This window comes from Phaethon aethereus (assembly GCF_964289735.1).
Source record: "Phaethon aethereus genome assembly, chromosome: 9".
Taxonomy (NCBI): Eukaryota; Metazoa; Chordata; class Aves; order Phaethontiformes; family Phaethontidae; genus Phaethon; species Phaethon aethereus.
The window spans coordinates 19,001,757-19,028,295 of NC_138585.1; the positions used below are offsets into that span (position 1 = coordinate 19,001,757).

General features: G+C 39.8%; 1 protein-coding gene across 1 annotated transcript in view; it reads left to right on the plus strand.

Moving 5' to 3' along the window:
* The window catches only part of MCF2L2 (MCF.2 cell line derived transforming sequence-like 2), a gene marked incomplete at its 5' end in the record, with an annotated part of 165,038 nt that overhangs the window by 38,278 nt on the left and 100,221 nt on the right, over window positions 1–26,539 (plus strand). The window contains 10 exons of the mRNA XM_082003683.1: window positions 4,112–4,202; window positions 5,444–5,563; window positions 10,414–10,530; window positions 13,710–13,859; window positions 14,883–15,007; window positions 16,573–16,687; window positions 17,361–17,480; window positions 18,775–18,966; window positions 19,786–19,977; window positions 20,381–20,558. Coding sequence (XP_081859809.1) covers window positions 4,112–4,202; window positions 5,444–5,563; window positions 10,414–10,530; window positions 13,710–13,859; window positions 14,883–15,007; window positions 16,573–16,687; window positions 17,361–17,480; window positions 18,775–18,966; window positions 19,786–19,977; window positions 20,381–20,558 — 1,400 coding nt within the window. The remainder of the gene's footprint in view (window positions 1–4,111; window positions 4,203–5,443; window positions 5,564–10,413; window positions 10,531–13,709; window positions 13,860–14,882; window positions 15,008–16,572; window positions 16,688–17,360; window positions 17,481–18,774; window positions 18,967–19,785; window positions 19,978–20,380; window positions 20,559–26,539) is intronic.

Here is a 26,539-nt window from a genome sequence, read left to right on the forward strand (position 1 = left end):
CTCTTTAACTGGCCTGCAACACTGTGATTTGCAGTGGCAACTGATAAGCAATGTTCCTATTCCCGTGTGTTCACTACTCCCAGCTCTCCCTACTCCTGTGACCATTCTTGACAAGCCTCATTTCATGAGAAAATTCCTTTGCTGCTGGTCTCTTGCATTTTCTTGTCTTCATCTGTATTTCATAAGCTCTTGTTCCTATTATATATTAATTTAATTTTTGTTGTTGCATCTGATGCCTGGATGCTTTTGTGCTGTTACAAATGCCCATGCAGAAGAACATCTGAAAAAATGGACTGCTCATGGACATGTACTTGAAAAAACAGCAAAGGTCACTTAAGTGAGTTCTAATCTACATGTTTGAGGGACTTTTAAAAATGGGACTTAAGAGTTAGTTCTGAGGCACAGAGGGAAGTTTTACTTGGCACAAATACTTTTGTGGTTTTTTAAATCACAGTAGTATTTGTTGCTTTTGGCCAATGCTGTCTTGTCAGTTACTTCCATTGCTGTTTTCTCACCAAGGTGTGATTATAAGGGTCTAATTTTGAATTCTTTTAGTCCTGCAATCCTCCATGTACACTCCTTTTAGAAAGCCTTTAATAGGTCTCTCAAACCAGGCAGATAGGCAAAACAAGGCAATTTCTATGTGCAATCAGCTTCTGTGAATATGGTGCTTATGTGTAGAGTTACTTGTGGTTTACATCATAAATTTTGTGAAGAACAGATTTTTCTCATTTTTATTAACCTGATATTAGTTGAATGATTTCTTTCTTTAAACAAACATCGGCATTTTGTTAACTTCAGCTACCACACCTGCTTTGGTCATTTTGCTGTAAATCACTGGTTTCAATGGAACCGCATCGGATATGAACCTTGTTCTATGTGTCCAATTATTGTCTGAGAGATATTCAGCAGCTACAGATTGGTTGTGTGAATCTGAGATGAAAACATAATTAGATGCTGGTTATAATATCTAGTCTCTGTTTCTTTGGACTAGAGGCCATATTTTGGTGATCTGTTTGATTAAAATCATGTCCTCTTCCATTCCCATCTTCCTGCTGCTTTAAATGGTTGTAAAGAATTAACATGGGTGTCAAAAATATATGAAGCATATTAAAGAGGCAGCCTTTTCCAAGGAAATCTAAATGTGTAACTGTTGAAAGGAGAATTGCATTGACTTAATTCTCCCTTCATATCTCACTGTATTACTAATAGTTTTGTTCTAAACAATAGACCAGTTTCAATACCACCCTGTAAGCAATGTGGATGTTGAATTGTAACGTTGTTCTCTTGGAATAATTAGCCACAACAAGCATTTTTTTAATCTGGTTAACCAGATAGCTGGATCAAATCCTGTTCCCTGCAAGAGAAACTTAAGTGGGACATGCAACTTGTGATTACTCATTTCTCTGGTCATTTGAAGAACTAGAGAATAGAAGAGCTAACCTCCACCTGTATGGGGCCAGAGCATGCTTGAGTCTGTGCTTTTACAAGAGGCCAATGAGGGTGCTGGGATTGTTTTTTAGGAGCACTGGATTGTGACAACTGTTAGTAATATCAGTATCAAACATTTAAAAACTTTATTCTGGATTAGTCTGAACTGGTGGATAGTATGTAGGACAGTTTTCAAGCATTTGTTAATGATTATGATCCTGTCTTTAACTAGCCAGTTTGCTGTGGACTGGACCATCAAACAGCAGTCAGTGTTGACTGGATGGTCTCCTGTTCCCTAGGCCAGGGAACTGGGTGCAACCCACATCAGTCTTGTTTTTAGAGTGTGCTTCTATTTGACAGCTTCTCAATGGCTTTTTTGCCTTTTGGGGTGGTGGTTGTATTAGCTAGAGGCTTGAGGGCTGTAGCTTCCAGGTTCATCTGCAGTAAACAGAGTAACTGGTGCTATTGTTGGCACAAGGAGTGGCAGACCACTGTGCCCAAGGTGGACGTAGCTCTGATATTGAGGAGTGGGGTTTCACACCACTCCAACCTTTTGCCTGCAGTGAGATGCTCTGCTGGGAGTATTCAATGGGAACAGAGAAACAAAAAAACTACCCTTCCTTTCCTTTCCCTTGTGGCTCCTAAACGCATTTGCACCCTGCAATTTCTAGCATTTTTTTTCTTTCTGTAGTGACCTAAATGTTTTTGGCAAATTAGTTGCCCAAAAAATTTCTTTTTTGTTAAGTATCACACAAGCAAAGGAAGAAAATGACACATGGCTTTGTGCTTGTTTTGATTTCCCAAACAGCAAGTTTACCCCAACCTTCTCTTTTTGAGATGTAATCAGAATTCCTGGCACCACGAATATAATGCAGCAGCATTGGTTGTCAAGGCAGAGAGAAGAAGCCTGACCTCATCCCATGTGTCTTCTATAGGCAGGACAGGCACCCTGTCAACAAAGATGCTACCTAGTGGTCTGAAGGCTGAGGCTGATGTGCCCAGGGCTGTCATGCCTGCCAGACTTCCAAAGCAATTTTCGGTTCCAATCAGCAGAAGCAGTTTGATAAAGCTAGTCCGGATTTTTGGGTAGGTTAGGAAGTCCTCAGCTTGAGCCTTTTGTGTTTGTTACAGAAAGGGTGTGAGAAACTAATGTGCAATACACACAATTTCTTTGTTGCCTTCTTCTGAACCTTTTTTTCCCCTAACATCTAGAGCAAACATATAGATACCACGCTGGGTATTTTTTTCCTTGAAACACTTGTTGGGCATATATACTTGTATATATATAAAAGGGGAAAATGGTGAATTATCTTCCCTGTGCTTGAGAGGCACTGCTGTAAACACATTTTCTGTCCTCTGCTTGAAGAGCTGCATGTTGCATTACTTAAGAGGAAAGGTCATCTATTGTCATTGAATTTTGTAATTCTCAGAGGAGTGCCGTAAAAAATATTGAAGTGGGAAATTCAGCAAGTTTTCCTAGTACCAGCATGACTATTAGGAACGCTTGCATGTCATCCCAGATTTGCACAACACTTTGGCTTCCAGGTTGCTCTTCTTGATCCTGCAGGGCTGCAGCAGAAGCTCAGAGTTGGTATTGTTGGTGCTCTTCAGTGGATTATTGACATGAGTTTGCACAAAATGACCCATGAAAATGGTGTTCCTGGAATGCATCTTGTATGAACAATGAAAAAGGGATCAAGGAAATGTTTTATACAATTTTTCTTGATCTTAATCTGTAATTAGATGTTTGACTGCAGTATGTCCTTTGAATATGACAACATTTATACTCTTTCTGCTTGCCTCTGGTTTGTCCAGAGATGACTGAGGCATCCTGCTGTAATGAAGTTTCTGGAGATGTTTCTCAGTGTGTGCTTGTTAGCTTCCAAGGACTTCTCTCCAACTCTGAGCACTCATGGAAGACAGAGAGTAGAGCAGTCCCACTGAAGCCCTGCACACCAAAGTGTGATTTTTGAAAGAAAGAGAGGATGGGGTATTTATGAGGTCTACATAGATGGGATGGAGCATCAAATCAGTGCCTCATAGAATCTCCTTGAAAAGTTCTGAGAAGGAACAGTAGCTATAATTCTAGCCAATATGTTGAAAAGGATACTTTTGATTGACTTGCAACCTTAGAATCAGTCTGTGGTTAGCAAGATAAAACTCTTCAATTCCTGCTTTGTCCACCAGAATTCCTGGGACATTGTGTACACAGGCAAGGTGGTGACAGGGAGATACTGACTCCCTGGAGCTAAGTGCCCCTGTCAGATGTCAGCATACTTAGAGAATGAAGACTGAAGTGGGGTGTTTAGTAACTTGAATTATTTTGCAGAGAAAACAAGATCTGAGATTTTTGCCTTCAATACAGCACAGTGTAATTTGTGATCTTGAACTATTCATATCACCTAGATTTGGCAGCAGAGAAGCATAGCAGCTGAGAGATTTAGCAGATAAAATATTCATGTTTTGTGCAAGCTGCTAGCCTTACGCTGAAAAGAGAAAATCTGCTGGCTTTCGTGTTCATGTGAATTTCTGCCAAATATTCATTCTTTCCACTGTACATTGCATTTTCATAATGGACTTAGAGGGTGATCTGACAGAGGCTGTGTTTTGCTGCAGTACAATTCCTTGGAACGGGAATATCTCCATGTAACCCAGCATACTTATTTTATCTGTTTTGCAGTCTGGAGGCTGCCAGCATCGGATTCATCATCATCATAGACAGACGACGGGACAAATGGAGCTCAGTCAAGGCATCCCTGACACGGATAGCAGTAAGTGCTTGCTTTTATTATCTATCTTCCAGAAATTAAAATTATTTGCTGAACCTTCAACACAGGATACAGTCTCATGTGCTCATTTTTAACACATTTCTAGCTGTGGATGCAGATTCTCCCCTGCCCTGAAGCTCATGAGTGTTAAGAGAGGGAGGAAGCTGCAGTAGCAAATCACACAGTCTTGTTTACTGCTGAATTAGGACAAATTCTTTATTTGCTTGGCTGACTGCAATATAATTTCTAGTAATTTGAAGTTTGTTCCTAGAAAAGTATAACAGAGGTACCCTTTTCTGTGCACTAAGGAGTGATGACGTGGCCTACTTGTGAAAGAAAGATCCCAAGGGACTTGTTTTTGCATGGTGTTAAGTGATCTCTGTCAGAAACTCTTGATAGCTTATTATATTTCATTTGCAAAAGTGAGACCTGAGCACTGATTTTCAGTGCTAATACCAAGAGCAGGTGCTGTGTGAGGAGCAAGTGAGGAGAAGTGCAAGTGCTACACAGAGGTGTAGGATGGAGGGATGAACAAGGCAACTTTAAGTTCTTTCAAGGAATTTAGACAGAATTGCTTTTCATTCTCAGTTCTTTTTAGCTGCTCTCTTCTAGAAATTGTTCTTTTTTATGCTTGATGAGCTCAGAGGAGCGTGTGAGAGATGTAGGCTGGGTGTTGCAGACAGGGCCATGTCTGATGAATGTGTTGAGTGCCGGGGAGGGGGGGGTGGTGAGGCGGGGAATATGTGAGGTTAAAAAGATTAAAAACCCGTTCCAGAGTGAAAAGGTAGGTCAGTCTGGGGAATTCATTTGTGCCATCACCTTCTTTCACCAAGTCCAACGTGGGTGGTCAGTTTTTGTAGGTAGCCAGCTTTGCCCTCTAGTGGCTTGCAGCCTAAAAAAATGGGAAAACCTGTGGTGTGGTAGTGCAAAGGGGGCTTGGTCTGGTTCAAATCTGGGGGAGGAAGGCACTAGTGCAGAAACTTTAGAGCTCTATGCTAAATCTGTATCAGAAAACAACATATGGCTGGGCAGTAAAATCCATGGGCTGGTCTTTTTCTTGGCTTTGGAGATTGTGACAATAGGCACGTGCTGAATGGACCAGCTGATATTATTAGCAACTGGACTGAGCAAGGTTCAATAAGTCCTACCTACTTTGCCCCCTTTAGGAAACACTTGGCTGAAAATTCCCTTGGCCTTCCTGTAAGGCAGAGTTGTGCCTTCAAATAATTCTATATTTCTTGCAGGGAGCATTTCCGGGAAACCTGCAGCTGGTGTTTGTCCTGCGACCCTCCCGCTTTATCCAAAGGACAATCGCTGACATTGGCATTAAACTCTATCGAGATGACTTTAAAATGAAGGTACCGGTAAGCATGCGGTTTTTTTGTCCATGTGTTTTCTTTATCTCCACATATCCAATTCTTAGGCGTCAGCAATTTCTCATAACCCAGTAACTGGAATTTGATTGCAAGTGGCAACTGGGGACTTTGATTTTGGTCTGTATGCTGTACGTAAAAGTAATGTCAAAGAGTTACTTACCAGGGGATGCTTCACAGTATTTAGTGGACATGTTCCCACGTGGAAGACCAGTATAGTTAGAAAATGTGACTTGCTTTTTAAGTATTGACATCTTAACTCAGTGGAGCTGAGTGCCTGATTTAGGCAAAGGTAGGTCTTTGCAGTCCAGTGACAAACATTATTTAGAACTACAGAGCAGTGAAAGGCTAGGGCTGAATTCTGCACTATTTAATGTTATCCATGGGACTGCTGACGATCTGACAGTGCTCCTGTTAAGTGCTTGCATAGCACTGCCTATTCTTGATGACTTTTATGATCCCCATGCCCTCAAGATTCAAAGTTTCTTTTTTACTTCTTTTTATATGCAGTTGGCATATGCTGTGGGTTGATGAGAATATGATTTGAAGCAGGTTATCAATCCTGAAAGAGTTTAAGTTTTAGATTATTCTATGAGAGCTCTTCTGGGAGTTGTTCCTAGCTGCATGTTTGCATGTGGTTTCAAAGTGTTTTATAAACAAACTTGAATGGTGATTATTAATGGTATTTCATCCTGGAACGGACTCATACTGTGCTCCACATTGACTTTACTGGAATGATTTCATATGATTACTTTGGATTTTTTTTGTGGTTTTACATTGTTTTGCAAAAGACCCATGGCTCTCCTCCAAGGAATTCTAAGTTTGAAGTTCAGGTGTTTAAGGTACTTTATGCTTCTGCTTAAGTAAAAGACAGCAGCCCATTTATTACAAGTATACAGAAAAGGAACCATGAATATTCATTTGGTTGTAATGCTGACTATCATTTGTCAAAGGTGGCTTTTTAGTAATTAAAGTGCAAAATTGGTGTAAAAATGTATGTTTGATTACAAAACGAAATCTTAATTTTTTTTCACCTTGAAAAATGGATGGTCCTGCATTTAATAAGACACAATCTGTTACCATAGCAATTATTGTACCAGCGACTGCAGCCGGGGAAAAGACAACTTCATCAAGGACTAGCATCTCTAGCAATTCAGCATCTTCTGTACTTTTAGCAATTTATTTGATGTCAGTGTTGCATTTCAAATCCAACTTGAAACTATCAAAATCGGAAGAGAGTTTAATTCTAGGCAGGGGTCAAGCACTGTATTAAGTATTAAATAGTAACTTACCTTTCTTACAGGCATGAAAATCAAGATATGAATTTAGTTTGGGGTCATCTTGAATATGCAAATTTTGAGCCATCTTGGGTATGTCTGCAGAGGTCTTAAAGAGCAGTCTTACAAAAACTAAGAGCATGATATGCTTGCTGCTAGATCTGCCTGTCTCCTGCCCAGACATCTGCAGACAGCCTGTCAGATTTATACACAGGCTGTCCACATATGCCTGATGCTATTGTAAGTTGCTTAGGGTTGTGCTAAAGGTGTCCCAAGTTCCTGGGGTCTGCCATGATCTCTGGAGTGGCCTTTCAGCTGTGTTTGCAGACCATCCTAAAAAGATCATCTGGGCATGCCCCTGTGTGGTCCACTTTCAGAATGGGTAGGTTACTGAGAGCAACATCTATTTGTCCCCATTGAAAATAGCATCCTACATCTCAAGCATGAGAACAGGGCCAAAGAGTTCTTGTCCCATGGGAGATATCCTTATTCCTTACTCAAGGAATTAGGTATCAGTACCTATCTTTAATACCAACATCATCCTTTAAATTGTTTGCAGGTTGTTTGTTCATGTTGTGCATTTGGCACTATGACAACATTAATGTCATAACTGGGCCACGGATGGGTTGCATTTCCTACCACAACTATAAGTGAGTCAGGGCCAGGAGCATTCAAAAGGGGCTTCAGGAATATGGTGTGCATTTGTTAAGGAAACGTTTGTTAAACAGTTTATCTGAGCTATCAGACTGCAAATATGTTCAGTAAAATAGATTTGCTGGGTTAAATCAACAGTGGATAGAGTAGAAGCCAGAAGATCAACCAGGAGCAGAGAATAGAGGCTGAATAATCTGTCCATAGCAGCTACTTCTTTGGCCTTTGTAGACTGTGACTTCTTTCAGATGGCCTAACCCATCATGAAGCAACCCCACCATAGCTCTTTGTTCCGTGCTGACCTGCTTGTGCAGCTTCACCTCTTCTAAACTGCTACTCTCTTGTATTCTCCAGGTTACTGAATGTGGCTGTCTTCAGTCTGGCAAGAAGTATGGGAGATAAGGCTCTGTAAGATTGCTTTCTTAGATGGATGTTGGATTGTTCCTAGGCTTTCTTCTGCAGAGATGCCTGCAGGGCGAAGAGTCGTGTCCTGTTGGGTAGCACCATAACTGGCAATATTAATAGGTTCACTTTGTGACTCAGGCTGAGTATGTCAGGTTAAAACAAACATCTTCCTAAAAGTAAAGTGCATGACAGTGTTCCTCTGTAGTTTCAGTGAAGTTTGGAGTATCAAAAGATGTCCAACTTGTCAGCAACATCTCTGATGGGAAAGAGCTATAAAGCAGTTAAGGCTTACTTTCTCGGAGGCAATTTGGAATTTGGAAATAGTGCATAGACTTCATGTTCCAGTCTGAGGCTACTCCAAGATGATCTAGTTTTTGAGTTTTTTGGTTTTGATCACAGTGAAATAGCATTTGGTAACACGTTCAGGGAATAGCTTTTCCTTTAGCTTTGGCTGAGGTACTCTGTGCTTTCTTTGCCTCAGTTTCTTCACAAACAAGGTCTCCTGGCCTCTGTGTTTAGAAGCAGGGTTCAAGGAGAAGATGAACTGCTGGAAGTGAAAAATAATTGTGTCAGGGACTACTTGAGAATATTCAACCCATACAGGTCCATGAGACCAGATGTGTCTCCCATAATATTCTTGTATCCAAGTTAGGGTGTTAGTCTGGATGCATGGACAACTAGACAGATTTAAAAATTAATTGCATAATTGGGCTCAGAGGGTAATGGTTAACGGGTCATACTCTACCTGGAGGTGGGCTACAAGTGGAGTCGTGTAGTCATATCTGCTGGAACCTGCCCTGTTTAACAACTTTATCAATGACCTCAAAAAGGCAACAGGGTGTGCTGTCATCAAGTTAGCAAATGACCCTAAGTTGGGAGGAGCAGTTGGTACACTTGAAGACAGGGCCACTGCAACATAAATTCAAGGAATGGGCTGACCAGCATATTATGAAATACAAAAGGGACAAATATAAAATTCCTGCAACTGGGAAGGACTTCTTTGCGGAAGGACTTCCTTCCTCAAGAAGGAAGAACCCATGTTCTTCCCTCTCAACAGCACAACAGTGTTTTATTGTTGACAGCAATACAGGCTGCAGCCTGACTGCCTGGGGAGCAACTCTGCTGAAAAGGACCTGGGAACTTGGTGGACCTGCAGAAAGGAAGGCTTGGAAGAGTTAGTATGACATAACAGCAGCTTTCCAGTCCTCAAGCAGATTACTGAGAGCATGCAGCCAGGTTGTGCATGCTCTGTAGGACAAGAAATAACTGACATAAAGTGAAACAAGGGCAGTTCTGACTTGATAAAAGGAAAAACTTTTTCACCACAAAGATAATCAGGCAGTGGACCAGGCTGCCTAAAGAGGTTGTACAGTCTCTCCACATTTTATCAGGTGGATAAAGCCCTGAGCAACCTGGTTTGATCTCACAGCTCACCCAGCTTTGAGAAAGAAGTTGGTTCTTGCCAACCTGAATTATTCTAGAAAGATTCTGTAGCAAAGATCAGTTGAAAACCTGTTCAGGTTTGTTCTCAAGGCTTTTCTTAAAACACTATCAGCCTAGAATATACATCCTCTTAACTCCATACATCTGTGCTCATCTCATTGTCCACAGTGCTTGCAAGTGTACTTACCGTGCTCCCTTGGAGCCTGCTAACAGGCATAGCCAGTTTACCTTTTCTTTAAACAGCAGAGTGAAGTAATACATCTTACATATATTAAAGTAAGGATTAAAATTTCTAGTCTTTTGTGATGAACATCTTGTTTTTCTGTTCCTGAAATCATGGTGTATTTTCTAGCTGTCAGAACAGTAAGTCATAATTGAATACATGTATGTTATCTGTGTAACAACTTGTGTTGCCAGATTTACAGTGGTAGCCAAAAGGTAATACTACTTACCTGAAGCTGAATGCAAATCTTTTGCTTTTATTAAGCAGGTCTAATGGTAAGGAGCCTCTTTAAAGTAAGAAAATGGATTTAGGTTTGTCTCTCCTTTTTCTCTTTCATCATGGTTTAAAATGGAATAATTCCAGTGAACTCAGTGGACATACAGTACTATACAAATGATGCAACTGAAATTAAAATCTTATTCTTAGTGGTCTCATTTCAGCACTTCCCTGGATCAAGTGGTTGGTGGTGAGGAAGCTGTTTAACCTGAGTACTCCTCCATTTCTCTGTAAATAACAGTTATATAGAAAATACAGAAATTATTTGATGGAAGTTTGTGTGAACATTATAAATACCATATTTTTGCTCTTGATGCATAAGCAAAATGACTGCATCCTCAGCCTAAAAAGGAGCAAGATGATGTCAAATTATGATTAGTTCAAGAATAGCCATGTACATGTTGAGCATGAACATGTTGTACATGAACAAATATATAATGAGAACTTACTACCTATGGTGGAACTGCAGTTTGATCATACATATTTAAGGCAAACCCAGATCCTGTGAACAATGATTGAAGGGGCTTGTTATTTCTCTCAGTCCATTGCGTTTGGATTCATTTCAGATCATCATGTTAAATTCTGTCTCTGATCTGCATGGCTATATTGACAAAAGTCAGCTGACCCGGGAGCTGGGAGGAACCTTGGAGTATGGCCACAGTCAGTGGATACATCACCGAACTGTGAGTGTTGGTGTTCTTACACATGTTTACACTCAGAATTGTCCAGATGACAAATGTAGAGCGACCATTCAGTAGTAACTCTTCAGCTGCATTTCAGCCTACAGATTCTGCTAGGGATTCATGGAAAGAGGAAATCCATGACTCAAATAGAGAAAGGTAAATTCCCCAAAAGTTTGTAATAGAAGTAGTAATCTGTATTTCACTGTTGACCTGAACTAGGCCCTAACAGTGTCATAGTATTCTTATTCAGCAAGGCCCTTTGGCATATTCTTAGCTTTTGAATAATTGAAGAGATTCATAGGCCTTCAGCTCATGGTTGAAGTTGAACATATGCTTTATCACTTTACTGAATCAAAGGTCAAGATTCTCACTGTAATAATTAATTATGTCCATGTTTTTAAGAGAAGAAAAATATTCAAGACACTAGATTTTATTTTCCTTTGTTTTCATTCTTGTGTTATGTAAACATGCACTCCAGCTGGGTCTTATTTTGAGTAACCGAAGAACAGTTAATAATTGTAGGAAGGCAGAAAGGCTTTTTATTCTGTTGCCTTTGAGGAAATTTGTTACAGGTTTGTTTGTTCCCTTTTTGGGTTGGTTAATGAAGCTCAGCATCTACTTCAAAACAATGTAAACAATTCACTATGGTCCCCAGAAAAGGTGACAGTTTACAAAAACCAGACCTCAAACTCTGGCACATTAGCAGCCAAAATATTGTCCCATCCTACCTAAGCAAAAATGGTCAAAGTTGGGTCCTGAGCCCGGAAAATTTATTTCCCAGAGACTGTATGCAATGTTTACGTCTGTCTGTGTGGGTCTACTTGCAAGAATGGTATGTTAGAGCTCACATCTAAGTAGTCCCAATGTTTTGCAGTGTTCTGAGCAGCCTTGGGTTTGAGTCTGTTATTGCTGACCTGCAGGTTAGGTCTAACACTTGGAAAAAGAGCTTTTCTGACGTGGCTTTGTTAAGTCAAATCACTTTTGTCACTTTTCTTCTATCATTTTCTGTGCTTTACTGTCCTTATAAAATTAAATTTTACTCTCCTTGAGAACCAGCAAATATTTCAGGTTTCTAAATATGCAAACACAGAATCTGAATTTCCATTAACACAGGTTTGCTACATTTATAGCTGTGTTGACTCAGTGAGTTTAGGATTGAGACAGGTGAACAGGCTTACATGTTAAAAGTTTCAAAAATATGAAACTGTCCTTGCAGGAGGGGTGAGTCTGAAGGAATCATCTATATGAGCTTTCAAAAAGCTAAAGTCTTGAAAAAAAGAGAGGAAGGGGAGTAAAAAGAGGCACAAGAAAGGCTGTATTGTTTATTAATGATAAGAGTTTACATAAAGCATGAATATATATTTTGGTAAACTGTGCAAATAAAAGTGAGACAAGATTTGACGTGAGTGTAGCTATGTAATCCCCAGATCTTTTGGTTAAATTTGTTTGAAAAATTTCTACCAAGCACAGAGACTTGAAAAAAACCCCAGAGATGTCACTTAGGTATATTAAACAATTACTCGTACACACAGGAGTGTGTGGGGGCAAGCATGCTATTAAGTGAAACACTGATAAGCTCATGGTAAGTGGTGCAATCAGCCAGGGAATTTCTGCTGGAGGTTGTCATCAGGGGAGCGTCAGTCTCCATGGCACCTTGAAACAGCCTGACGTTCAGTCTTCATCCTTTTTGCTGCTTCTCTTAGTGTTCTCATATCTTGTTCTGCCAGTGCTTTTTTTCTGAAACAGCTTTAAACTGTTGCTAAACGGTAGTGACACAGCAATCTCAGTGCATTGGTTTTTGTTTCGGCTGTCTTATCTTGAATGGCCAGGAGCCTATGAGCTTTGTTGCCCACAGAGTACATTCTGGCTCTTAGTAAACAGCCATTGGTCGTGGATGACTTTATCTGTGTTGCAGTCAGAAGGGTGACATTTCAGCCAACTTAAATCCTGTAGTTTCAGTGCTGAGAACAGCAGGCTACAGCTGCTAAGCCAGAGCATATGTGGGTCTGTACTGCTTATGTTGAAAGCAGACATGAATTTATGGAGAAAAACGGGAAGGCAGCTATGAACCCTGCAAGCATTGCCTCATCTGGGGCATGTTTCAGATCACATATGTGCAAGGTAATTTGTCTCTGCACCTTTTGAATGATGGTCTATCTCCAGTTTGCTTTCCACTGAGCACACAGCATAATTTTAACTGTCATGGTTGCAAATGAGGAATTCCCATCATTGCTGGAGATGGGAATGCAACTTGCAACAACTATGTAGTGTTTGACTGGGTGTAAGAGCATCCTTAGTGTTGTTGACTGACTGAAATAATTCAGTGTTTACATCAATAAGTGTAAAGAATAAAGAGCTATACAGGACAGTACAGTCCCTAAAGACATTGGTGCATGATTATGAAAAAAACATCCCATGCAGTTACTAGATACAAAGGTTTTAATCACGTCACAAGTCTGAACAATAAATTCTACTCTGAAAAGGCAGCATTCCTTTTTAGCGTTCCTCACTTCCCCTTTCTTCAGTAAAACCACAGATTTCTGGCAAGTTTTCTGTTGGTGCACCCAAGTGATAAAGTAACAGCAGTGCTCAGATGAATTTATCCGTTTTAACTGTATTTTCAGTAAGTTGTTCTTTTATTTGTGTACTAATATGAACAGATGGGACGGAGTGACTGGAATGCATTGAGTACAGATAGGCAAGGTGGAGATGCACATTTTCAGAAGTCAGGGGAAAGACAGATTGCTCCTGAGTGAACAATGACTGTATGAACATAAATGTAAAAAGGCTTTGTCCTATATGCTTTTGGAGTCTCCTCAACTTAAATAAAGCCTTAATTAAAATTTTAAACACAGCAGAATTTCCCAGCAAGCATGGGCAGAGATCTAAAATTCCAGTTCTGGCTTTGAAGCTGATGTCCTCTGTGGTTTCATTATGTCTGTTAAGCTCTGGGAGTTCCCCAGCTGGTTCATGGAGATGATAATACTTGTAGGCCTGTGAAAAGATCATTTGTGACTCAAGGATTTCATTTGTAACTTTTAGCATACCCCAAAAAAGGGCAACATGGCCAGCTTTACAGGCGTGTAACACTTGCAGCACACTGTGCCTGAAGTACTAAGCATTGTTAAAGGGCTAAGGGTAAATAGTCAGTCTGTGACTTTATGCTCCTGCTTTTCCAGGCTATCGAAAACTTTGCAATGACAGTAAAAACAACAGCACAGATGCTACAGACCTTTGGAACAGACCTAGCAGAAACTGAACTTCCCAACGATGTGCAGTGCACAGAGGAGCTCCTCTCCGCCCACACTGACCACCATAGCAAGCTGAAGGTGAAAGTTGTCTCATGATAGCTCCATCAGTGTAATATATGATTTTTGTTTTAACAAAATTTTCTGCCACCATTTGCGAGTCCGTTGTCTGGAAACTACTGAAGAGGAGAAAAACCTGGGTTCAGGAGGTCAATTGGATTCAATTACGAAAAAGGACTTTTTACAGTTTCAGGAATGATAGAACAGGGAAATGTCATTTCTACTGTATGAGAGAGTGCGATGGGATCACATCTGGAATAGCATGGGCTCCTGATGAAGAGTTCATCAGAAAGGATGAACCCACACTGGAGCAGATGTAGAGAACATGTGAGAATAATCCAGGAATAGACAGAGTGATCTAACTAGACGATGACTGTCATTTTGTTTTTTAAAAAAAAGTTGGGTCAAGTTTAGCTTGAGTAAGGCTCAGAAGAAAACATTACTGCTGTCAAGAAATGCCTTAGGTTAAACACAAGAGAAAAAATACTACTTAAGGTATATTAGCACAAGAACAAGTTTTATGCAAGAAGTGTGCAGCGATGTGGGGACTCCTCAGCTGACATGTTAATGTCAGCCTCATCCTCCTTTTCATTGCTCATCTTTCATACTGGGAAGACACCTTCTTCTGTGAACGACTCCTTGATAGCTGATGTACTATGGCTCAGCATGTCACAAGGTTGCTTAAGGAAATTCCATTAAAAAGTGCAATGTCTCAGAACAGTCTCTCAGCTCACTGAATGATCTGTGGCACACATTCAATTTGTGCTAGAACACTTCATTCTGCCAGCTGCCTGGTCAGAAATGCAATCTGCTCAGATGTTTTATACTATTCCTTTTCTCAGAAATATATATTCAGAGTGAATAGATCTAATCTTTGCATTTCTAGAAAGACATATCATCTTTGGTAAACATTTATATTTTGTTCCAAGTATTTAATACCTATGAAAGAATCCTCCTTTAGCATTACTATGCTGTCCATCTAAAAGATGTGAGCGTTGTTAGAACAAGTACATACAATTTGTTTGGCTTGTTTTTTTCCCTCAGGATGAGCTGAAACTAGCTGTGAAGCAGGGGGCCACCCTACTGACATGCATTAGGGAGCCAGTCACCCGAAGTGCCAACAGCAAACTCAGTCCAGATGAACTGGAAAATGTGGCAACAGTAGAAAGGTCAGTGAAGCTTGATTACCTCGTGCAAGTTGCTAATTTATTCCTAAGAAATGCAACTGTAATTTAAATTATTTAAATATGCAGACTATAAATTCCCACTGTTTCAGCTATTCAGGATTTATTGGACAGGTAACTCAGAGAATGGAATAGCTTTGAAGAAGTTACTTGATTAAACTGTCAAAGCAAGTTCAAACAAGTCCTGAATTTCGTGGTAATTTTTGGTTGGACCACTAACTACCTGGCTGAAGATTTAATGTGGGACTTACTTTCCCCATAAAATAGGCATCCTCCAAACTTCTATGCCTGGTTAGAAAATGGCATCTGAATTCATGTGAGATGAGAGGGTATGTGCTTGTGCATGTCTGTGGAAACACTGGGGGAGGAACAGATTAAGATGATACTCTGAAACATACCCTTCACAGCTGCATAGAGAGAGTGAAATCCCTATTCCTTCTTACAATGCTAGTTATTACCATAAAGCTCTCACTGTGTAGAAGTTTCTACTGTGCCATATGATGCAGTGGAAAGAGAAATGCCGTGCTAGTGTTTCAGCATGTCTGCATTCACTGGGAACAAAGCTGCCAAAAGTAAAGCTGAGCTGATTATTTTTCACTGAACGCTTGAAAATCCTTTAAACAGTCATCCCAAAGGAATTTGCGAATTCATCTTGAATTCAACAACTAGATTTGATTAAAAACACATTTTTCAGGGATAGATTGAAACCAGAACTTTGTTTTTGAGAGGAATAGGGGGGAGCTACTGGCATTTGCCCCAGTAACTTGATTCTAGCACTCACTGGGCTTGTAGGAGATCAGGCCTGGTCCCCTGCCTACCCAAACAGTGTCCATCTGTTGAAATACAGGATATTCAGAGAAGACCTTTTTTTTTTTTTTTTTGTGTTTAAACTGTTCTACTCTGTAATATAATTAATAGATCATTGAGAGACTGAGGATGACTCACCAGTCTGGTGCCAGAAATTTTACTCAAGATGTATGACACCTTGATACTAATTTCTTTGTGAAAGAATGCTTCATCATTTACACAAAGTGAAACAACATCCATAGGAGGCATTATGACCTTCTAATCTATTGTTTTTAATGGACTGGGAAAGATGATTCAGTTCTTGCCTATTTCTGATGGGTGAAGAAAATGAACAAGATGTAGAGTTCTGCTTTAAGCATTCCTTAAAATAATAATTGCATCACATTCAATCTGCATTAGCCTGGGGTAAATTATCTTTGAAGAATTGTGTGGAAGCTAGGGAGAGACAGCTGCCTTCGGCTGTCAGCTCATAGAACAGCTCTGTGTTCCTGTTGCAGGCCAGCAGGCAGGACTTCAACAGCCACAGTGGATCCATGTAGTTGTCACTCATCAGACACGCTCCTGCCTGTCCCACTGTAAATTTCATTCTCTCTTGCTTAAGAGAAAGTTGACACAGAGCCTTTTTACATAGGTATAGACTTGCCACCATGTCCCTACTCTGCTTTCTGCCTTGAATTGGTGTAACTTAATTATTTCCTATAGTTAATTTCTTTTAAGTTCTTTTTATTCTAATTTCTTAACAGGTTGTTGGCACAGTTGGATGAAACAGAAAAGGCTTTTGATCAATTTTGGACCAAGCATCACCTAAAACTAGAACAATGCCTGCAGCTTCGACACTTTGAACATGATTTTAGAGAGGTATTTCATTTGTTCATTCTGTCTAGCTTTCCCTGGTACATGAGGTCAAATTTTACCCATACTTAGAGTATACTGGCAATCCCAAAAGAAGGTTGGGAGAGAAGCCCTTCGTTACAAAATAGGAAATGGATATTAAAAAGTTAAATTCTTAAGAGCCATCAGCTATCTTACAACATTTGAATAAGGCACAGTGAGGAAAGTGCCAGCCCGTTAGGCCAAAATGTGAAACACCAACTTCATGATAAATCATTTTGCATTTATGTGTGATGTTACCAAATATCACTTCTTCTGTGATGGTAAATTGTCAATCCCACTAGAGTCCATTTAACAGTTCAGAAAGCCCAACTGTCAGCCTAAAGGCTGGAATAATACAGATTCTGGAGTAATAGAGACACTGGAATTACAGGTCTTCAAAACTGTGTGGGCTTAAATAAATAGTGAAATAGTGAAAAGCAGGGCAACTCTTTGAAGAATAGTTGAATGTTGCTTTATTCCTTGGCTTTTCCATTTTGGAACGAGCTGAAAGACTAAACTTGAGATGCAGACTCTTCTAAAAGATCTAGGTGAATGTTCAGAAGCCATAGGTTTGTTATAATTTTATAAGTATCTTGTGATGGGGTTTTGGGTGGGGTTTTTGTTGGGGTTTTGTATGTTTTTTGTTATTGTTTTTTAGGTAAAACTGGCATTGGATAATCTCATGGAAGCACAAGCAGGTTTTGCTGACATTGGAGACAGTGTGACTCGAGTGGAGAACCTCCTGAAGGAACAGAAACAACTGGAAGAGAAAGGACAGGTTTGCACTCAATATAGTATTCTAGCTGCTATAAACATGATCTTCTAGTCACTTCTCAGTCACTGTCCTTACATCACATTTACTCTCCTCTCATGAGTCATTATTTTAAATTGCAGACCTCAGATCCTAATTTCCAGAAGCCAGAGTTGTTCAGCCCCAGTAGTTCCAGTTTGTTACTTGGAAAGCTAGAATCCAGTTCAAAAATTGGTATTTCAAACCAGGAAAGGCTAGGTCCGTCTTTGGAATCTGAAAAGCTCAGAATACTTAACAGGTTACCTTGGTCAGATACCTTTTAAGACCATTCTAGTCAGTCTCACAGCAGTTTGAGGAACACCCGTGCCTTCCAATAAACACTTTTATAGACATTTGGACTTTGTAATTCCATCAGCTGTCAGCTGTGATACACATCACATTTAGTATTATTAGAAAGCATTGAAGAAATGAGTAAGTTGAATCAGAGGAGGATGCACATAAACAAATGGAAAAGCTGATGATCATCTCTTTTAAGAATAGGATTAAGATTTAGAAATATTGTGATATTTGCACAGCTTTTCTGCAGAAGCCTAAAGGAATGAAAATTACAGTAACGTGCATTTTCCTTCCATTGTCCACATCACATAAAGTATTGATGCATGCCGTATTCCTGTTAGCCACCTCAAATTTTAACTTAATGTGGCTAAGGTTATGAGTAGTACTCTGTAGGATATGAAGAGTTTTCCAAAATATATCTTGGAATCAAAAATAGACTAAAGAACTATAAGCCTGGCAATTAGTGAATGAAAAAAAAATTTTTTTATTATTGCGAATTTTGCAGGGAAAAAACCCTTTATAATGAATGTCCTCAGTATATGAGAAAGAAGGCAGCATACACTCAAAGAATCAGAGTTGTTCACAGAATGATTAAGGATGGAAGAGACCTCTGGAGATCATCTTGTTCAATGCCCTTGCTCAAGCAGGGCCACCCAGACAGGGTTGCCCAAGAGGGCAGGTTGTCCAGCTGGCTTTTTAATATCTTCATGGAGGGAGACTCCCAACCTCGCTGAGCAACCTGTTCCAGTGCTCAGTCACCCTCACAATAAAAAAGTGTTTCCTGATGTTCGGATGGAACCTCTTGTGTTTCAATATACTCACAGACAATGAAGTTGGTCTTTAATATAAAGTAAGACACATCAGCTAGATTAATATCCCAAACCTTTACCTTCAGGATACAGCAGGGATTACAGAGATGGATTGTCTTTATTATGCATGTCATTTTAAGATCTAACTTTAGATTTTTTTCTCATTAATTTCACAGGAACCTTTAGAGAAGGCCCAGTCCCTAGCTATCCATGGAGAACAGCTCATCCAAAACAACCATTATGCAGTTGACTCCATTAGACCAAAGTGTGTTGAACTCAGGCGTATTTGTGATGACTTTACCAATGAGACCAAGAAAAAGTATGATATTTTGGGAAAGTCTCTTGAGCTGCATAAGCAGTTAGATAAGGTAAGTGAACCTTCTCAGATAACAGCCCTGATAAGATTCTATTGAAAATGAATGTTTTTATAAGCTCAGGTATTTTGGACAAAGAGAAAAAGTGTTTATTCCTTTTTTTCTCCATTTCTTCAGAAACTATTACTATAAAAATTGGAGCAGTAGCTTCCCATAATTATGGTCTTAAAATGATGAAAAGTAGGAAATAAAGTTACAAAAAAATTGAGCTAGGCCTAAATTTGAAACAAGAACCAAATGTATTCCAGTGTTTAAAAACGAACAGTTTACTGCTTGTCCAGTTGTTTTCACTTTCTCTGATCTAGCTAGAATAGCAGGCCAAATGCTTTGAGAATGTCTGCACGTGATCTTAGCCATATCTGAAATAGGAATTACCAAAATTTCACGATAAAAACCTGCTTCGCAGTATTTTTAACTGAGTTTTATAGGCCGAAGAAGTTTTGGGGAGTTTTGATATGGTTCAAATATTTATTTGGTTTTGGATAATTGTGTGACTGAACGCCAAAATGAGGTAGTACAGCTGACAGATTGGATTTGCAGCAACCAGAGTAACAATTCTCCACTTTGCTCAGAATATTATTATTTTACATATTAGTGGACATCTAGCCCATGAGAGCGGAATTGAACTTGCTATTGTTCTACTTATCTAGGTGGGGCGACTTGTGGCCAGGAACTGTTGGGTGCTACGAAGTAACATTCATTCCCTTTAGTGACATGTTAGGGCAAATCTATATTTCATGGAGTAGATGCAACATTTCGCAACATGGACTGTTAGTGATGATGGAATCCTTCTTCCCCCATTTTTCTTTAAAGGCAAGCCAATGGTGTGAAGCTGGAATCTACCTCTTAGCTTCCCAAGCTGTGGACAAGTGCCAGTCACAAGAGGGAGCTGAAACTGCACTCGTTGAAATTGAGAAGTTCCTGATAACAGCTAAGGAACACCAGCTCTCTAACCCAAAGGAGTTCTACAATCAGTTTGACATGATCCTCACGCCTGAAATAAAGGTAAAACTCCTCAGATGTGTATGCACTCACTTAGAATTTGAAAATTACAATTTGTCTTGTACATCAGAGTGTACTGGGCTATATATTTGAGTCTGCTGAAATATGCCTCTTTCCCTACACCAAAAGGGCACAGAGATGAGCACTTGGGGCAGTAAGTTTTACTCAGATGAGTAGTCATGGAACACATGTGATTTTTTTCAGAGTAGTGCTACAAAGACTGCATGAGACACCATGTCCTACTCAGTGAAACTGAGATCTGTGCAGGGTGCGTGGGTTGTGTTGCATTAAACTGCAGCACACTATGATCTTCAGCTCTAGTCTGAGTCTGGGTAACAGAAGACCTTTCTTAACCTGCTCAGTCCAGCACTGACAAACATCTGTTGCTTACCTTTTCTTTGCCTAGGCCAATGCCCAAAGAATTCTACAAAAACTAGAAGATGTACAAGAAATGTTTGACAAGAGGCAAATAAGTCTGAAGAAGCTGGCAGCCAAACAGACCCGGCCAGTACAACCTGTTGCCCCACATCCTGAATCTTCCCCAAAGCGAGCATCACCAAAGATTACCAGACCAGCAGGAGTTGGTAGGCCATGAACAGCTGCTTTCAGATACATGCCAATGTTTTGTCCACAGTGTCATGTTTAATTTTTGTTATCAGAATGAAAACTTGCATTTGATGTTCAGTGTCAGCCTTCTAAGCCCAGCTGTTAACAATGAACGTGAAATATCTGTCACAGCAAACATACAAACAAGGGTGAATAAAAAAAAATCAGGCTTCTCTTCCTAGGTCTAATCTATAGAGTACCTTTCTATACTGTTTCTCAGTATGTCTTATATTGCTAGTTCTTGAAAACTCAAACCAGGCTAGTCACTGACAACTATGTAAACTAAGCACAAACACCTCTTTTACATTGCATATACTGTAATGTGAATATTTGGCATTAAAGGGTCACAATCCTTCAAGTTTCAATCAGATACTGCAAAGGTTAAGGGTACATTAGTGACACTGACTCATTTGTGCAATTTTTGCCTTTTCCCTCTACATAACTGTTTATTCACTTTCTAGTGTTGTCCTCTACTAACTATGAAAGTTGAGCATTGCTTCTGTTTGGAATTTACTGAAAGTTAGCATGTGCCTTTAACCAAGATAGCTATTTTCTGCAAAAAACCATGGGTAGTCGATTTGAAACAGTGCATCTTGGAAACTTGCTACCCTGTACTATGTGGTAGGAAGGGGCTGTCCCTTTTCAGCAGAGATAGTTATAAGAAATTAAAAAATGGAACCTTACGGTTTTTTAAAAGGGGAACCCTTAGCAAAAAGCCTTGAAAAAAATAATTTGCATGAAGAGCATGCAATAAACTTTGCTTTCTCAACAGGAAGATTAGGATGGCCAGTAGCCTGAACATTCTGCTTTCTAGGCATACTATCACAAGGTCACACAAACATCCCTGTTGTTCTCCTCTGCTCCCAAACACTCATCCTTTCTCACCGAGGAAGATCACCTTCTACTTCCAGCTGCCATGCTTGTTTGACATCTGTACTTTTCCCCGCCAACCACGCTGTGTTCTTAACACACAGTTGCTACATCAAGTTTCAGCTTCACTATTGGTTTAAAGCAAGCTGAGACTGCAGTGCCTTTGAAGAGGTCCTGCTCTGCTATCCACGCATCCTCCAGCAATGTGTTCCCCTCTTGCACTGGTGTTGGCAGTCAGCTGTATGAGTTGTGATTTACCTTGAATACTCAATGAACTGACTGCAAAAATGTGGTACCTAGTTTTCCATTGCATGAGTTAGGAAAATGTAGGGAGCTCTGGAGATCATATAGCCTTATCACCTTCTCAAAGCAGCACTAACTTTAAAGTTGATCAGATTGTTCACTGTGTGGCCACTAGAGCTGAAGCAAAGGAAGCTGCAGAAAAAGGGGGTTATGGGGTCAATAGGTCAGAGGTAGTTAGTCCCTGTTAGTAGTAGTACAGTTTTAGAATGGCTTTCACCTATTGTAAAACTGTGTCTTCAGGCTAAACGCTAGTCTTGCATTTCTGTTTATGCATGCAGTCTCTGTGCTTGTGTTTCTTGAACTTCTTTCCTGTCATTTTAGAGTGCTTGCAGATATTTTTAATTAAACTTTTCATATAGATAAAACCTTAAAAAATAGTCACTAGTATATAAATGACAATGCTTTAAGTTTTGATTCTTGTTCATACAGCCAATCCAATACTATCAGCTCTCTCACAGAAAATCATGAGATGATCCCTTGCTCTGACCCTTTTATTGCAGTTCCATGTTATACAACACAATACAGGATAACAGTGTGGCAAGGATTGGCCTCAGATGTCCTGTTGCAAATTAATAGGTAGATGAAATTTATTTTAAAACGTTACTCCAGTTGTTCTCTGAGGAGATGCAAAGTGCAACCCAGTCCTGTTCAGATATTGATAAGCAGACTACAGAACTCATTCAGATGATTTGTGCCTGCAGAAGATTGACTTACAGTACCTCTATACAAAGAAACAGAAGTCCCTGACTATCTACAACTTATCCTGGGGCTCAGAAACAGTTACTTGAACTGCTGTATTTACATATACTGTGTGGCATCCTTTGGGTATTATCCAGTTGTCCACTACAAAGAGTTATACTTTGAATTTCCTGAGTGTCCTTTCCCTCAGCATGCCAAAGCACTTGGCAAGTACTGGTAAGTATTTTATCCTCTCTTTTTCAGAAAGAAAACTGAAGCACAGATAAACTGAGTGATTCACCAGGGAGTTTTGCAGTCTGAGTCTGAAATGTGGCTGAGAATAGAAACAGGGACACCGAGTCCTATTCCAAGCCTTGAAAATGAGGCTGTGAAATTCTGTTCTTCTTGAAGCTACCTCTTTTGGACTTTCCTCTGTGCCCTTTTTTCACATAAACAAGATCAGTGCAGAATCAGCATTTATTTATGGGGAGAATCTATTCAGCACCATCCTGGAAAAATGAAAGAGGCTAAGAGCACCTTCTTGAAACAGATACTGTAACTCATTCTTATTTGGTTATCCAGGACATACCTGAATATTTCTAAAAGCATGCAAAATAGAACATGGCAACAGGAAGATACCATGTTTCTAGGCTGTGTAAATACAAAGGTAGGCAAAGGCAATAAAATGTGATAAACAGAAATAGAAGACCAGAAAGAAAGGCTTTTGTCCCCAGGCAGCAGATATAACAACACCATGGCAGCATTGCAGTGGTTGTCTGTGAAAGGGAAAACAGTTACATTCGTTCCAGAATGGATTTTGTTTTGTTTTTACTTGCTGACTCTCCATTTCCCTAATGGTAGGGAAAATTCAATACAATTCAGGGTACTAGTGGAAAAATCTTAACAGATACGAAAGCTCAGGCATGAAATACTCCATTATTGTAACTGTGAGAATCTTCATTTTACATGGATATATACAGAGGTGCATACAGGAAGAGCTGATACCATGTATGAGAGAAAGGGCAGATTTCTATCAGGGAAATGACTGTGACAGTTCCTTATATCTCTGCCCTTATGGTCTCTGGTGACTCTTGGCAACATCCTAGCTTAGCAAAGATCCAGAAAGGCGGCTCAGAGCTGCACTGCAAACTCTCCCTCACCCAATGCTTTTCTGTGGGTCTGAAAATTCTGAAGCAAAATTTTAAATTAATCCAATTTTTGCTTGAAGCTTTTGGTTTCACAAATGAACTTGTAAATTTTGCGGGGACAGTCCTGTTCAACATTGAAAAACTAGTACTGGAATTAATCATGATGCTCAAAAGTTTATGCCAATGGGACTTGATGCACATTTTAGCTGCTTAAATATTATTCACAGATCAACTCAGAAAAGGCAGAAAACCCTCTGCTGACTCTTTTATAAGTGCCTTGAAAATATTTAAGTAGTATATATGACACTTTATTTAAGGAGAACTCTGCTTACGCCCAATAGAAGCTGTTTGAATACTGCTAAACTTGTCCCTGTATGTGTTGGGAGAAAGAGGTGGCACTTGCTTTAGTTCCCTTCTGATGAGGGCATCATTTTTTGTGATTTGACTACATAGTTGTGGACTGTGTTTCTGTATAAAACTCCTTAGCTGGAGTGAATTGGGATAGGTCCACAAAGTTAAACCATGCAGGCTAGTATTGCCCATAGGCTGTCAGGCACAGTAGGATAAGCCACAGAGCTGTAAAGGGTAATATAAGCTATTAGGGATGACTATAGTTAGCATTTCTCTATTTTCATTTGCTTGTAATTCTCCCAAACTCTAACTCTTTGAAATGAAACTTTCCCAAAGGCTATCTTCTTCAGCTTGACACTTTCTTGGAAAACTTCAGTAAAAAATAGTTTGGCCATCTCAGTGAACAAGGCTAGGAAAATTGTCTTGTTTTAGTTACCTTTGTGGTGAGAACTGGAACATGGCAGTACAAAATAGTTTTGTCCCTTCCTAAAGTGTCCGGATTTGGCAGAATTATAAGCACTTGGGGGGGGGGAGGGAAATCTCAGTTTATACACATTCATTGTGTGTGAACTTGCTATAGTTTGGCTCCTATAGTCTCATTTCCTTTGTTGTCAGCAAAAATCTTTGGGACCCAGAGGCAAAATATGTATCTTATCCCCTGCACGGCTTGTTTCCTTACAGTATGATCTTGCAGCAGCTTAAGCCCTTCTTAATGCAGGCTTGTGACAGTTTCCCTTTCTCCTCTCCTCTTTGCCCAGCACGGCAGTGTGTGACTCTGCTTTCCCTCAGTACTTACGGTCATGTAACTGGTGGGAACAAAGGAGGGAGCTGAAAATTGTCACTGTGGGGGGAAGTTTGGTTTGTTTTGGTTAGTTCAGCTCCTCCGCATCCAGTTCCATGCACAGTAGTACTGACAAAAAAGGAGACACAAGTGTGTGGCCAAAGGTTGGGAGGAAAGGGAGAACTCTACCAGACCCAGTTCAGATGCGTTCCAACCGTTCTGGAGTCAGCCCTGAAACTGTAACTACTTACTGCTGCTTTTAGTCCTGTGGACATGGGAAAAACAAACTGGTGCTGTAGGTGTAAAGGTTTCAACCCTGTTAAAAACCCATGTGGGTATTAATGTGATTCAATTTAGTGCAATTTTGGGTGTGTTGTTTTTTTTTTTAATAACTTCTGCAACTACATAAAGAAATCTACATTGAAAGAGCAGTGAAAGACTGAAATCAGAATTGCTGGGCAGGGCATGTGCTCTTGAACATGTGAATTGGCATATAATACTCAGTAACCTGAAAATTCAGTTCTAAAAATGTCAAGTTGGTCTTCCAAAGCAGTTTATTCTCTTTTGATCTTTATCGATGGAACTCAGAGATCTCAATGTAGTTGATAACAGCCTGTTACCTCTGAGAATCACAGAATCACTAGGTTGGAAAGGACCTTTAAGATCATCAAGTCCAACCATTAATCCAGAACCACCATGTCCCCTAAACCATGTCCTGAGAAGTGTTGTGAAAACAGTTCAGTAAACATTTATGAAACACTTGAATTGTAAAAACAACTATTAGAAAAAAGACAATTATTTTCAGAGCAGGGGTTGAAATAGAATATGGATAGTAAGGCTCTGAGCCCCCACTGAGAAATACAGATAAATCAAAATAATGAATAGCTGCTCATGAACTAAGTGGTTTTGATTCCATGTGCTGAACGAGGCAAGGATTCTTAGAGTGGGGTGGACCAAGATGCCTTAGCAGGAAAGGACAAAATTAGGGTTGCATATGTAGCTTTGCTTTTGGCATCTCCTGTCTTCTAAATGCTATAAAATATTCACCTAGAGATTTCTTTGCATGCAACATAAATGTGAAATACAGGACCAGAGATGTCAAAGTTTCTGTGAGCTCATTAAGCAAATAACGTTTAATAACACATTGCACATACAAAATCCATGACTCACCCTACAATCATCTTAGAAGGCCAACTTGGAACATGAAATTCATACGGGGGAACACAGCTGGAGCCTTTTCAGTTCTTTAAATAATAAAATTTAAACTGGTTCCATCTCAGTTAAATGTGTACGACTGCTCATTGGATCCATTCCAGTGTTTCTGACAGTCACTAATGTATAACACTTACTAACTAATAACATCTGGATAGAGGATAAAAGAAGAATGTCTTGCAAGAGTCTGGGGATGTGTGCAGGAGAAGTGAGGCTGCAGAGAGATTAGCTGACTCAGAAAAGATGGTGCATGTGATTTTCATTAATGGTTTTGGTAAACCACCAGTTTCTATAGTTCAAGATATTTCTATAAACGAAGTAGAGAAAAGGAAAAGATGCTTTCAATTTTGTGGCTGTAGGGCTGGTATCGCACTCGGGCAAGTCTGAGGAAGCCAGGTAGTGTGTCTCCTTGCAGAATAATATTCCACATACATGTGGAATATTATTATCGCTCTGTGCTTCTTATATGGGCAGGTTTTCAGGGGACTTGACAGCAATTTTGCTAGAGCAAAGTAGTGTAGATTATATTGCCTAAGAATGGGAAATACTTTATTTATTAAGTCATTAAATGGTAACCTTAGATGCTCTGGTACTTCTTTAGCTGCCTAAGCATGCT